We start from the raw sequence: 15,545 nt of genomic DNA on the forward strand, positions 1-15,545 counted from the left end.
AATCTTTATTCCAAGAGGGGAAAAAAATCTCTGTATTGATGAGATAGGGAAAAGACATATTTGAATTTATGAAAAAAGAAGATAGTTACTATAGGCGTTATCAATATATATTTAATGGATATATATGAACTTCATATTGCTCACAATGCATGCCTATCTATACTATAACAGTAAAAACACTGCATTCTCTTATGTTTCTTCTAGCTTGGCTCACCAGTTCCTTGGAAATGTAGTACACTTTAGTATTTATTAAGCTAGGTAGGTATATGGGCTGCATTAATGTGACAGAAAGCACAGGTAGAGAGCTTTTTAGAAGAGTATCAAATTCTCATCTAAAATAAAGAACAATGAGGTGATTTTGAGTTCATCTTTCACAGAGGCAAAACACAAGACTAAATTCATGACTAGTAAAATAAAACTGAGTTCAGGATGCCACAGGATCTTTATAAGAGCCTCATGTTCGTTGCAATGATTCTTTTATACCTTGATAAACTACAACCATTTGATAATAAAGCTGATGTGCACTATACTAGTGAAATGTTATCACAGCAATGTAGACTGAGTTACCAGAAGCTTTCCTGGATAGATTACCAAATATGTACAGAAAAGTCATAATTGTGAAATGTAATTTTATAGTTATATTATTTAAAATTTTTAAATATGACCTATGGCATGATGCTACTATGACATGACAGACACTCAAAACACACACTTGATAAAAAAAATGCCCACGAGAAATTCAACAGATCTGATGAGCCATCTTTGGCAACTACATTCTTAAGTATGACTGCTTTTGTCTGTTTATTTTTTCTTTAAAATACTTGGTAGTTTTTCACTGGAAAGTAGTAGTTAATAGAAATCATTATAGCTCTATTGTGTAAGCGATAAATTTAATGGTTAATAAAGTGGGAAATACAGAGGTTACCAAATTTATGTAGTATAAAATTCTTTGGGTTTTAAATATTGGTAAAACTGTCTATATTTTCCCTTGATTTGTTGCTTAAATTAAGAATACCCTTATAATACACTAGGCATATTAATTTCAATTCAAAAAAAGGAGCAGTGTTTTAAAAAGGCTTCATTAACAATGTTTTTGTAGCCCATTATTTACCTTACTGTGATATACAGATATCCTTTGTGTACCTAGTTTCACCTTCATATCAGTTGGAAATATGTTCTGTGAAACAGGCATCTATAGATTGTCTTCACTTCTAACAACAATATAATATTCACAAAGAGAATCATAATTACTATTCCTTCCTTTAAAATGTTGTTTATCCTATTTATGTACATTCTGCCTGCATGTGTACATGCCTACTGCCTATGTTTCTTGTGTCTGTGGAATTAGAGAAGTTACTGGATTCCATGGAACTGAAGTTAGACAGTCGTGAGCTACCAAATGGATGCCAGGAACAAATCCACATGCCCTGTAAGAACAGCAAGTACTCTTAATAAGTGAAATGTATATTTTTTTCCTGTATGGAACAATGAAATATTTCCCTAGGCAATAATTAAAACATCACAGAGGTGTTCACTTACTCTTTCCAAGCTGCTTTTATTATAATTTTTTTTATTTTACATGTACTTAACTTATTTTATGTAATAACAAAATCCACTAAGTGAAAATAAAAGTATTCTTATTTGTAATTACAGATTATACACATTATGTAAATCTGTGAGGCATACAAAGTGATTAATAGGGAAACTTCACAGCCATTGTAATTGGAAATAAACTCAACTGAGACTTGAGGCCTTGGTCAAGTGAGTAATATCCCAGTTTGACATATCGTCTATATACCAAATGGAAATGAAAATAATATCTGCTTCCTGCTTCCTGCTTCCAAAGAGTTGTAGAAGTACTAAATTTGTAACCATATACAAAACTCTTAGAAAGTAAGCTGATAACATAATTTGGGGGATATGGTGGAGGTTTCTTTCCAGCAGTTGACTACATTGGAATAAAACTAAAACTTGTGTTAGAAAATATTTGGTAATATTCTCTGATTACCATCATAGCACTTAGCTATTTAAAAGGCTGAATCAAAATCTGCACAAATCTAATTTCATTTGGGTCATTAGTACTAGCTAGGAAGCTTTCTTCCAACTATCTCTTCTAGTGATTTACCTTAATATGTGTCCCCAAATTTATGCCTGTCCTCTCAACACACACTAGCAAATTGTTAGCTCTCACATTGCTGAGCAAAATCAAAGACAGCAGCAAAGAAATCCCACCTTTCTTCCAGGACAATAAATCTGCCAGGATTTCCATCCTACCCTCCTCTATCTCTTTCACTTAATTTATTGAGCAGATAGGCATGTTAGGTTCTTTATTTCTCACCACTCACCTTCTCAGGGAGTGCATAAAGCATCATCAGTTCTGTATTTGAACAGCTGTCCTTGGAATCCTACATGCAATCTGTCTAGATGCAGTGTGTCCTCTTCCTTTTGTCTTCATAAGGAAGTAGGACCAGCTTGCATTCAAATACCCAATCACACAATCAACTCTAATATTTCAATTTCTGTAGTTATAATATAGAACTATGAGGAGAAGAGAATAGGGCAGAAGAGGGAGAGAGGGTGGATACGGGAAGATAAGAGTGAGGGAATAACAATCAAGATATGAATAAATTATAATATATTAGTGGTCAACTAGTTTCACTAGTCAAAATCACACACACACATATATATAAAGGAAATGAATAAGTCATTTAAAGAAATATAGGAAAACATAATTAAACAGGTAAAGGAAATGAATAAAATTGTTCAAGACCTGAAAATGAAAGTAAAAGCAATAAAGAAAACACAAACTATAAGAAAACTATGAAAAAACCTTGCCAAGAGAACAGGAACAACAGACTTAAGCATCACCATAGAATTCAAGAGATGGAAGAATCTCAGGCATAGATAATACAGTAAAGGAATCGATACAACAGTCAATGAAAATGTTAAATATAAAAAGAAAATACTGACAAAAAACCATGGGAATTCTAGGATACTATGAAAATGCCTAACCTAAGAATAATACGAATAGAAGCTCCAATAACCAGAAAATATTTTCAACAAAATCATAGAAGAAAAAAATCTCTGACCTAAAGAACGAGATGCCTCTGAACACACAAGAAGCATACAGATAACTGTTTAGATTAGACCAGAAAGGAAAACCCTCCTACAACAAAATAAACAAAACATTAAATACACAGAACAAAGAAAGAATATTAAAAGCTATGAGAGAAAAGCGCCAAGTAACTTACAAGGGTATACCTATCAGAATTACTCCCAAATTATCAACAGAAATTCTGAAAGCTAAAAGGGCTTGTACAGATGTCTTGCAGCCTCTGAGATCATAGATGCCAACCTGTACTGATAAAACCCCCAAAACTGAATCATCATACATGGAGTAAACAAGATATTCCAAGATAAAACCACATTTAAACAATATCTACCCACAAATCGAGTCCTACAGAAAATGCTAGAAGGAAACTCCAACCAAAGGAGGTTAACTACATCCAAGAAAACACGGGAAATAAGTAATTTTATATAAACCAAAACAAAAGAATAGAAACACACACAGTCTGCCACCACTAACATCAAAATAATAGGAATTAAAAACCACTGATCATTAATATCTTTCAACATCAATTGATTCAATTTCCTAATAAAAGGATACAGATTAGCAGAATGGATGTGAAAACAGGATACATCATTCTGGAAACAAAAAAACACACCTCAGCAATAAAGATAGAAATTATCTTAAAGTAAAGGACTGGAAAAAGATTGTCAAAGAAAATGGACCCCCCCCAAAAAAAATCTGGATTATCCATTCTAATATCTAGTAGAATAAACTTTCAACCAAAACTAATCATAAGATAAGGAAAAGAAAACTTTATACTCATCAAAGGAAAAATATACCAACACAACATCTCAAATCTGCACATTTGTGCCCCAAAAGCAAGGGTACCCACATTTATAAAAGACACAATACTAAAGTTTTAAATACCCCATACATTAATAGTGGGAGACTTCAACATCCCCCTCTCCCAATGGACAGATCTTGTAGACAGAAACTAAATAGAAAAATAATGAAACTAATAGACATTATGAATCAAATGGACCTAATAGATATCTACAGAACATTTCACCCAAACACAAAAGAATATACTTTCTTCTCAGCACAAGGAACCTTCTTTAAAGTTGATCATATACTCAGTAACAAAGCAAACCTCAACAGGTCCAAGAAGATTGAAATAACCCCTTGCATCTTATGAGACCACCATAGATTAAAGCTAGAAATCAACTTTTAACAGAAACAAAAGAAAGCCTCAAGTTCTTGGAAACGGAACAACTCACACCACTCAATGACCACTGAGTAAAGAATGAAATAAAGAAATTAAAGACTTTCAAAAATTCAATAAAAATGAAGTCACAGCATGCCCAGTCTTATACAGAGAAAGAAGTTCCAAGAGGAAAATTCATAGCACTAAATACCTTCATAAAGAAATTGGAGAGATTCCATACTAGCAATTTAATAGCACACCTGAAAGCTCTAGAAAAAAAAAAAAGAAAGAAACAACTCACCAAAGAGGAGTAGATGACAGGACATCATCAAAGGCATTTCTAATCAATAAATTAGAAATAAAGAAAACAAAGAGAAAAAAATGAAACCAAAGACAAACAATGAAACAGACCTGGTTGTTTGAGAACATCAACAAGATAGACAAACCATAAATCCAACTAACTAAAAGGCAAACAGACTTTATCCAAATCAACAAAATCAGAAATTAAAAGGGAGACAACAGATACCAAGGAAATCTAAAAGCATTGGAAAATCTAAAAGAAATGGATAATTTTCTTGATAAATCATGTACCAACGTCAAATCAATATCAGGTGGAGTTAAAACATTCCTATAACCCCAAAAAAAAACCAGAAACCATCCTCAAAAGTCTCTCAACCAAAAAGAAAAAAAACATCCAAGGGACAGATGATTTTAGCACAAAATTCTCCCAGACATTCAAGGAAGAGCTAATACCAACACCCTACAAACTATTCCACAGAAAAGAAATAAAGGAACATTACCAAACTAATTCTATGAAGCCTGATATCTAAACCACACAAAGGCTTAACAAAGAAAAAAATTTCAGATAAATTTCACTCATAAACATTGATGCAAAAATACTCAATAAAATACTCACCAACCAAATCCAAGAACACATCAAATGCATCATCCACCATGATCAAGTAGGCTTCATTCCAGGCATGTAGGGATAATTCAACATATGGAAATCCATCAATATAAGCCGCCATATAAATTAGCATAAAAGACCTTAGGGTGGATATGTAATTTCCATTCAGAAGGGCAAAAAGAATAGGCAGCAGAAGCTGTTGAAGAGAAGGAACAGACCAGAGCCTATCGTACATGTCCTCTGAAAGACTCCCAGCAGCACGGGATGAAAGCAGATGACAGCCAAACTTTGAGCAAAATACAGGGAGTCTTGTGGAAGAATGTAGGTATAGATGTGTGGCTAGCGTTACCGTCTCGCCAGCAAGAACGATGCTGCACACACACACAGGATCCTTCTGCAGTAAAGCTTTAATGCATCTTGAGAGGGAGAGCATAAGCTTACAACAAGTAAAATGGAGACAGAGAGACCAAACAGCAGAAACCCATCCCTTATATAGGAAACTGTCCTCCGCTTAGGATGTGTCAGTCCCTGATTGGCTGTTGCTCATCGGGCGAGATGACGCCACGGGAGAGGCAGAGCACGAGTGGAAAATCCCTTCGCACATGAGCAGATTAGTTGTTTGTCAGCATGGGACACAGGATGTCAGCGCCATCTTGTAATGGCGAATGTGAGCGCGGCTTCCCACATCTCCCCCTTTTCTTATTATTAAGAAGCAATAAGACACCCAACAAGGAGAGTGGAAATCCCCAAACAAAATATCAGGCCTGCATACACAACTCTCCCCTAAGCTCTTCACCCGGAGAGGTCATAGCCTGGCCCTGTGCCGTTTTTTCTGGGGGAAGGACAATGGGGCACGCAACCTTCATGCAAGATGACATGCCTCCCTAGAATTAGCTCATATATGCCGCAGAGCCATTCTACTGCAATGCTTCGCTATGCAACTCTCCAGGGCTGCTGAAGCTTACTCACTCTACCTCGTGCAATGAGATGAGACTCTGAGGGTGCAAGAGCTGAGCAGCCAGCGACTTATTGCTTAAGCATGGTTAACCATATATCAGGGGAGGTCCCAGACTCTAAAGCAGCAAGTGCTTGGGTGATAACCACCTTGTCTCTTTTTGTTTGAGCCCTGAGTTTACAGACCAACCATAGGGTCAACACTAATCCACAGCAGATTACAGCTCAAAACAATCCAACCCCAACCCATTCTTTAAAGAAGGAGAAGGTTGAGGATATCCACGACGAGAATCCCTCAGTAAGTGACAGATCCAGCCATGTGGAATTGGCTTGAATGATAGCAGTCCGCAATTCTCTTAAGGTCTGTTCAAACTCCGCTGTCCAATTCTGTAAAATAAACTGAAAGAGACTCTTTGACAGATTAGCTGCTTTAGTGAAATTTTCATATTGAACCGAGGTAACACATAGTCCAGGGAATTTTTGTTCACAGCCCAGTTGGGCCAGTTAAAATTGTTATATGGCACAGATATAACCACTTGTTGGCGCCCCACCGTCCAGCGGAAATAAGATGCCAACAACCAGACTTCTTCTCCAGATCTTTACTCAGGATTTAGCTCAGTGGGAATGGCCCCGAAGAAAGGAAGGGCCAAGCTTAAGTACAACTCAAGGGCCAATCAGCTCATGCCAGGTGTCACCTCCTCATAGGTCCGCATCAGAGCAGGACTGCGCGTCATCAGATCACCAGTTACCCTTGCACAGCCTTTTGCCATATAAGGACTTGTTTATCTTAGAGAGCGCTCGCCGTCGGGATGGCAGAAGGCAGAAACCTGCACCTTGTTAAGGCACGGCACATCACAGCTCTCCACAGTCCCCCCTGTTTTATTTTGTAAGAGCAGGCCGAAACGGGTGAGAGTAGAGGTCTGATCTCCAGAGGGCACTGATGTATGACCGCCCATAACCCATGTTATTCACCTTGATCATGTGCGAAACCCGCCCTGAAGTTTGGCCACTGATGTACAACAGAACTCAGCTAGGGGCTCCGCCCCAGCCTAGCTCTGGACCCGACCGACACCTTTTTCTGGAGGTGGGATTTTGGGTGTCAGCCCACATGCAATCAGACGTGCTCTCCAGGAAGCCATTAACTGCAAACAACGTACCTTCTGTGCAGTGCTTTGCCTTGCACCCCAAATGTGACGAGGATCAGGACTTAAAGGCCACCAGCCAAGCCTGAGGGGACTGTCCAGCCTCAATAGCATAGAAGGCTTGTGCAATTAGGGCACGGTCTCTGTTTCGGGATATGACCAAGCGCCGAAGAAACACAAGGCAGAGGAAGCTGATAATCAGAAGGGCCATAGCTAAAGCCCTATACTTGCCCACTCCTTAAGATGATGCATAGCTTGTTGAATCCAGGAGGCAAGGCCTTCAGCGGTGGATACATCCACGCATGTAACAATGGCGGCAGTGCGCAGATCTCTTCAAACTCTACGGACCAGTTCCCCTGGAGATAAGCTGAAAGACTCTTAGACAAATTAGCAGCACGTGTAAAATTGTTATATGGCACAGATGTAATGCATAACCCTGACATTTCCATTCCCATCTGAGCCGAATCACCTGTTAGAAGTTTCAAAAAGGTCAGATGTATTCCAGCTGAAAGTAGTATTACCAAATGCTCCTCCATTAATCATGGCCATTGGTGTTGGCATCCTCAAACACTGGGAAGGTGGCACGAGCCTGTTTCCAAACCTCTGGGCACAGAGAATGATAGTTCCCCTGTGGTGCTGATAAAGGTGAAGTGTCCGCATAAGGCGGCGGTGCCAGTTCCGAGGCACGCCAAGATGGCGGATTATCTCATTTGGGCACGGCCTCTTCCGCCTTCTTCCTCCTCCTACCCTCCTCGTGCTGTTTCTGCTCGAGCGACTCCATTTTTAGCATGAGTCTCTCAAGTCTTTAGTTTTCAGCAGCCCTTTCTGAGCCGCCCTGATCAGACATGACGAAGAGTTTCCCACTTTTAAAGGGTCTCTGAACGTCCCCCGCTTTACCGCGGACTGAAAAATTTGTCTCAACCTGTTCAATATCTCCAAAAATGCGCCCTGCAGCTTCTGTCATTCTGGCCACAAAATCGGAAAACGACTCCTCAGGGCCTTGAATAATCTTTGTGAGGTGCCTATTAGCTTCCCCTTTTTTAGAGAGTGCTTTCCAGGCCTTAATTGCAGTCTGTGAAATCTGAGCATAAGCTCCCCAATGGTAATTTACCTGATTTGCAGTAAATTGACCTTGACCTGTTAACAAATCAAAGGTCCAATCCCTTTGTTCAGGGGTAAGTGCAAGGGCATTGGCCCGAGCCTGTGTTTGAGCAGCCTCGAACCACAGGGCTCTCCATTCCATATATTGGCCCATATCTGGAAGTGTGGCCTTGGCCACCATCTGCCAATCAGAAGGAATTAGGACACCAGTGCCAATTCTTTCTAACATTACCAGGGTGAAATTTGCATTAACCCCATATTTGCAAACAGATTCAGCCAAGTCCTTTATTAGATTGAACTCCACTGGCGCATGGACTCGACCCCCATTCTCTGTTTCAAACACAGGAAAAAAATTATGTAATTTTTTACGAATCTTTTCCGGCCAGAAGGAAGATCCAGACTGCAGTTCGTAGGGTGGAGGAGCAGTGGGTGCCACCCTGCGAGATGAATTGAGGGAGGGTTTTTTATTACCCTCTCGTTCGTCTAGGTGGTATCTCTCTTCCTCATACCTGACTGCCTCTTCCTCTAATTCGGCTTCTTCCTCTGAATCAAGAGTCTCATTGTCAGAGGTATTAAAGCTTGTAGAGCTATCAATATTCAATGCCTCAAGATCCTTTAAAGGATAAAACCTTTGCGATATTTCTCTCAGCGGTGAACTAGGTCATGAGGGGGGGGTTGCACTCCTTTTACAGGAGGGTCCTGAGCTTTTTTCTTTTTATGGGCATACTTTTTCCTGCGCACACCCAACCTCTCACTACGTTTGGTTTCTGACATGCTATCCTGAACTTCTTCTAGGGCGACCTGTCCTTCATCTACTGCCCTCTTGACAATTACGGCAGTAAACATTACAGCTAGAATCAGCCCAAGAATTTCAAAAATATGCATACCTCTCCGAACTTACCAACCCTGCAGTTCTGAATCCTCCCTGTAGTCAGGGGCTCTCCGAAGGTGCTGACGATGGTGTGGTCTTCCCGGGTTTCGGCACCATATGTGGCTAGCGTTACCGTCTCGCCAGCAAGAACGACGCTGCACACACACACAGGATCCTTCTGCAGTAAAGCTTTAATGCATCTTGAGAGGGAGAGCATAAGCTTACAACAAGTAAAATGGAGACAGAGAGACCAAACAGCAGAAACCCATCCCTTATATAGGAAACTGTCCTCCGCTTAGGATGTGTCAGTCCCTGATTGGCTGTTGCTCATCGGGCGAGATGACGCCATGGGAGAGGCAGAGCACAACGAGTGGAAAATCCCTTTGCACATGCGCGGATTAGTTGTTTGTCAGCATGGGACACAGGATGTCAGCGCCATCTTGTAATGGCGAATGTGAGCGCGGCTTCCCACATAGAAGAACCCAGAGGGGGGGACAAGAGCTCCACAAGGAAACCAACAAAGCCAACAAACTTGGGCCCGGGGACCCAGAAGAAACTAATGCACCAACAAAGAATCATATATAAGGAGGACCTAGGCCCTCTGGACAGATGTAGCCTATAGGCAGCTCACTTTCCACGTGGGTTCCCTAGTAAGGGTAGGAGGGCCTGTCTGAGATACGGACACTGTGACTTCCTCTTCAATCACTTTCCTCTGGCATTGTGGCCTTGCCAAGCCACAGAAAAGGGGGATTCAGGCAGTACTGATGAGACTTGATGGGCTGGAGTCAGATGGTAAGAGAGGAGGGCTCCCCTGTTCTGAGGAGTCTTAGAGACATCCCAGATACAAGGCCCTTACCTAAGCATATTAAATGCTATATACAGCAAGATGATAGCAGATATCAAATTAAATGGAGAGAAACTCAAAGCAATTCCACTAAAATGTGGGAGAAGCCAAAGCTGTTCACTCAGTCCATATCTTTTCAATATAGTACTTGATATTCTAGCTAGAGCAATTAGACAAATAAATCAGATTTTTTTAAAAATACAAATCAGAAAGAAGTCAAAGTATTACCATGATAGTATATATAAGTGATCCCCAGAATTCTACCAGAGAACACTACAGCTGGATGTTTATGAATAAATAATATATTCTATGCTGCTTATGTATTTTATTTATTTATTTATTTATTTATTTATTTATTATGTATATTGTGTTCTGTCTGCACATATACCTGCTGTCCAGAAGAGCATCAGATCACATTGCAGATGGTTGTGAGCCACCATGTGGTTGCTGGGAGTTGAATAGAGGACCTCTGGAAAAGTAGACAGTGCTCTTAACTGCAGAGCCATCTCTCCAGCCCCTGTAATTTTATTTAATAATTAGAATACTTAACTCTTATAATAATAGAATAAAAGAAAATTATAATACTTAGTTATTTTGGATTTTTTTGTTCATTTTAATACTTGAGACAGTGTCTTAGTACACTATGGTCCAGGCTGCCTTTGTACTGGTGCCCCTGCTGTGTTAGCCTAACAACTGGCTAGACATGTTTAATTTTCTGTGATATGTTTATTACTTCTCTATAATCATACTTGGCTCCCAAATTACCAATATTGCAGAACTGGTGACTCTGACTATCCCTTGCACTGGATTAGGAGGTATGAAAAAAATCTGTCATGTGGATCAATTTATGACTGTAATTCTAAACAGTGGTCTCATTGTGCAGGAGACTGAAAGTCCTTTGAGCGAACATGCCTTTATAACTATTGTCTCATCAACACCTACTACATGCTGAATGCCGGTCAATGTGAAAATAAGTCCATGCTGTTCAAACCCTTGGGGACATAGTGTATGATTCCCCCACTGATATGCCTCCAACGTTCCTTGGATATTTTTAAATGATTGTCTCATGAATTTCTGAAAGAAAAATTTCCAAATGTGCCAACATGTTTTAATACTGTATTAGTGAGCAGGATGGATTCAATTATACCAGCTACACCCACCCGTCTCCATCACTGTTTCAATCAGTATAACGCAAAATTCTCCCTGAGGCCCTTGAATCTTTTCCGCTAAGTCCCCTTGCCGTTCTTCAAGTTCTCATCCATTATTAACTGAATTAAAATCTTATCTCCTCCTAATTCTGCTCAATTCCATTCTATTTGACCAGAGTGATCATTCTAGATACAAATTTTCTTAGTTTTCAATATTTTTAAATACTTTAATATCACTGGGATTTTTCTTGGGATGAATGGTAAATGATTCTTTAAGTTAGTCCCTCAAGTAATCTCTTACATGAAGACATAACGTTTTACAAAGAATTTATATTCCCCTCAAAATCTTATAAATCTACTAAATTTTGCTATGAAATTTGTAACATTTTCACACAATACATTTTCCTTTCTGGTAAAATGGAATGGAAGAATTTTTCATGATTTTCACTGCCTAAGAGAGATTAGTCCCATTATAACCAGTTCAAAGAACTCATAGGGGCTGGGCAGGTAGCTCAGATGGTAAAGTGCTTGCATTATAAACACAGTGACTTAAGTTTGATGGCAAAACTTGTGCTGCAAATGTATAAATTTGACAGCAAGTAGTGGAAAAAGAAATCACAAATTTGAAAGAGAAAGGAAGAGTGTGTGTGGAAATTTTTGTGGACAGAAATAGGAGGAAGTAATATAATTATATTATAACATAGAAAAATTTCAGGTTGGTGTCCCATAGAGAATACAACTAAGAAACCAAAAGAGGTATAATGTACTACTGTACATTACAATGTAAATTTACCCTGAAGTTCATAGAAACATTATTTGGAAGTAAAGGAAAGAAAATGTAGATAATTTTTGAAAAGTATAGTGAAAGATTATTAATAATAATTCCTTGATAGTCTACAGCTCTTAGCCCTTATGGCTTGTAGAATATTACGGTATGCTGAAGTGTCATGTTATTTTGGCCAAAGAGAGCTGATGACTGCAGATTCAAAATTAGATAAGAATGATAGTGCGTGGGGGGGAAGAAGTAGTGGAAAGTAAAGATTTTTTTTAAATGAAAGTGTGCACATGATCCTGTGTGTGTATATGTGCTTTTGAAATACTTAGGTGTCATTTTTACATTCCATTAATCTTCTTAAAAACTGTTTATTTTTGAGAAAGGATGTTTCACTGGCTTGGTACTTTCTGGGCAGCCTAGGATGGCTGAGAGCAAGCTCCAAGTGTTCATCTGTGCCTCCATTCACACCACTAGGGAATGCAAGCACTCATCATGTGTGTTCCTAGACTTATTGAACAAGAATAGCCATCAGGTAGCTAAACTGTCAAACAAGAGCACAGACTGATTTGCAAAGCTACTCTGAATTCAGAATGTCACAGTTATCCTAAGCCCTCCTGTTTGAATCAGAGTAGTAAGACATGCTCTGTTCTCACACTGATATATTCAGGCCATAAGTTGGTTTAATACTGCTGTACTACCCTTAGTAGTTTATGATTCTTCCTGTATCCTGAAATGTTATTGTTGCCAGTATAGTTGCTTTTTTTTTTCTATCAATTCCAATTGCTGATTTTTATGTAATGATGTTTCAATTTAAACAGAAAATCTATTAAATTTAGCCATTTTTTTTATCTCATCCTAGGAAAACTGCATTATTTAGTATAATAATAAATATTATTTATTTAGTATAATAATACATTCATTTAGTATAAATAATAAATAAAATTTAGTATAATAATAAATTAAGTTATTATGATGATTATTATGGTTATTATTATGCCACAACTACAGAAAAAAGCCTTCTTAATAAAGTTCTATTTAACACTTACATGATTAAGCCCAGTCTAGCCTAACAGAGCACAAGAAGCCATATGAAACAAACCAAGCCACATCAGAGGATCTCTATTGCCATCACCTGCTGCCTTCAAAACACAAAGGCAAAGACTGTCTTTAATGATGCTTCCACATTTAAATCTCCCCAGAAGATGAGGACTCACCCAGAACCTTGATCTCAAATTATGAACATATAAAATAGTGGTTTTAGTTCAAGTGGGTGGAAGGAATACTAAAAAATAAATACTGCTGAGGGCTGAGTTGATCTTTATGGCCTGTACCAGCACATGAAAGTATCCTGAGGTCTGTGGCACATGCTGATGCCAAAGATCATATGAGTGTTCATGGCCTGCGTGTGCTATTGCTAGAAACATGTGTAAGTTCATGGTCCATGCTCCTGCTGACTATAAGGGGCAAGGAAGCCACTTTCACCATGCTACTGAAGACTGCAGACTCAGGTGTGAAAGAGGGATATACAAGGCTTCTGAGAGAACTCGTACCCTTATCTTTTCCCTCCTAAAAAAAATAACAACCTAAACAGAAAACCAAGGAAGAGAATTCTTAAAACTTGTGAGAAAGGATGCTGAAATGTAGCCCTCTACAATTTATGGCTTCTGGCAGGTGTGCAGGTGGGAAAGGACTCAGTTTTCTTTAAGGGGCTGGCCACTGGGAATTTTTGAACTTTTTTTCTTCTTTTTCTTTGTTTGGGGGGAGAGGCGGTGCCAAAGGTCGGAGTTTGGCCTTGGGAAGTGAGGATGCTTAGGATTCATGATGTGAAACTGTCAAATAATTAACAAAATATTATAATAAACAAATACTTAGGAGTTGGCTTATATCTCTTTTCACAAAGATCTGATTTGTTTTCTCTTGCTTTTCCCCATGCACATATTTTCAGTAGGTTATAAATCCACTTTCTTAAAGCCAATGACAGTATAAAGATGCAGACTCTAACAACAACACTATCATGGAGGTGACAGAATGAACCTAGTGATAATGGAAGATAGTTGTTGTGCTAATATGGACCTTTCCAAGGCTGGGGGCTGCGGTGGGGGTGGGGGTAGTGGGGGAAGGGCTGCACTGAACAGTGAAACTGGAATGTGCTATGCAAGGTCCTAGGCAAACAGTGAAGCGGCCCCATGATTGAACGTGGCTCACTCTGAAAGTGTGTTTGCTTGTTTAGTGGCAACTCTCAATGAAAGAGAATTACACCAACGTATAAATTGTGATTCTCCAGGGCCTTCTAAGATGTACTAATCATCCTAATTTACAAAGTGCTTCCTGACATGCTGCTTCTGCAGAACCTCGTCACTTTCCTATCATCTAGGCTTTTTGCTTGCTAGCATCTGTTTCTGTGACAGGACTTTAAATATGACAAGCATATTAATAATATTCCTGCCTCCGAGACATGGTCCAATGCAGCTCTGCACTTCTCTGATCATCTTTTTCTCAAAACAATAATAATTTAAAAGCCTTATGCATGCTCACTCTGTTCTGTGCCTATGGAAATTAGCTAGGACTAAGTACAATGTATTATTTATATTGCTCCTAGAATTTAAGCCCTCTGGTTCTTTTGAGCATTGTAATCTGTAAAATTATCTTCCCTCAAGATTATATGACACAGAGGTCATTGCTATCCTTCTCCTAAATTTATTAATGTGAAAAATGAAGCAAGACAATAAGAAATCCTCAGACAGGAAAATCTTACTGTGAGAAAAAATGTGAGGTCTTCTGCTCTGAAAGTTGCTGTATTTCAGGCTTCCAGTTGACTTTTGCCTTGTTACTGTTTTTTATCAGCTTAAAAACTGTGAAACGTACATGGGCAATAAGGAGTGCAATGACAGTAATTAACAACAGCAAATTCTTTATTAATTGTATATGTAAGTGTATATGACATATTAGAACAGTTGCACATCATCAAGACAGTACATATCTACAATAGGTACATGCAATATTTATTACAAATAAGGAATTTTCCTGGAAACAGAAACAAGGTGGAATATGAGTTAAGTGTAGATTTCATTGTTGAATAAATGAGAGCACTGATGTGCATAGTAAGAGCAAAGCCCTCTTTAGAATTAAGGTCTGGTCTTTATATATGCACTACTTCTCAGTGCAACATTATCATGGTGAAGAAGGCTTTCAGGCATGATTTTCTAAAGAAAGTGTTTATTCAATTTATCCTTCCCAGGGATATTCACACATCCTACTTTCAGCTCCCCCCCCCTTTTTTTAATCCTTTCTGGATCTGTGGATTGTATCATGATTATCCTGTACTATGCACATCCATTTATATGTGAGTATGTACCACGTTTGTCTATCTAGGTTTGGGCTACCTAACTCAAGAGGATTCTTTTCTACATCTATCAATTTTCTTGCAAATTTCATGATATCATTGTTTTTTAACAGCTGAGTAATACTCCATTGTGTAAATACACCACATTTTAAAATCCATTCTTTGACTAAGGGACATCTGGGTTGT

General features: G+C 38.7%; 1 protein-coding gene across 1 annotated transcript; it reads right to left on the reverse strand.

Annotated features, from left to right (window-relative positions):
• Nucleotides 1-5,570: 5,570 nt before the first annotated feature.
• On the reverse strand, nucleotides 5,571-9,039 carry LOC311584411 (igE-binding protein-like). Its single transcript, XM_084758683.1, has 2 exons — nucleotides 7,509-9,039; nucleotides 5,571-6,534 (listed from the first exon to the last, which is right to left on the reverse strand). Exon 1 carries the CDS (start codon nucleotides 8,605-8,607, stop codon nucleotides 8,083-8,085), a length of 525 nt encoding a protein of 174 aa, XP_084614809.1. The 5' UTR covers nucleotides 8,608-9,039; the 3' UTR covers nucleotides 5,571-6,534; nucleotides 7,509-8,082.
• Between the last annotated feature and the right edge of the window lie 6,506 nt (nucleotides 9,040-15,545).

The sequence above is a fragment of the Acomys minous genome (genome assembly GCF_964271855.1).
Source record: "Acomys minous genome assembly, chromosome: 15".
Classification (NCBI taxonomy): domain Eukaryota; kingdom Metazoa; phylum Chordata; class Mammalia; order Rodentia; family Muridae; genus Acomys; species Acomys minous.

What these genes read in the sequence shown, in the direction of transcription:
- LOC311584411 (XM_084758683.1), bottom strand. Translation starts at nt 8,607, where the DNA reads ATGTTAGAAAGAATTGGCACTGGTGTCCTAATTCCTTCTGATTGGCAG.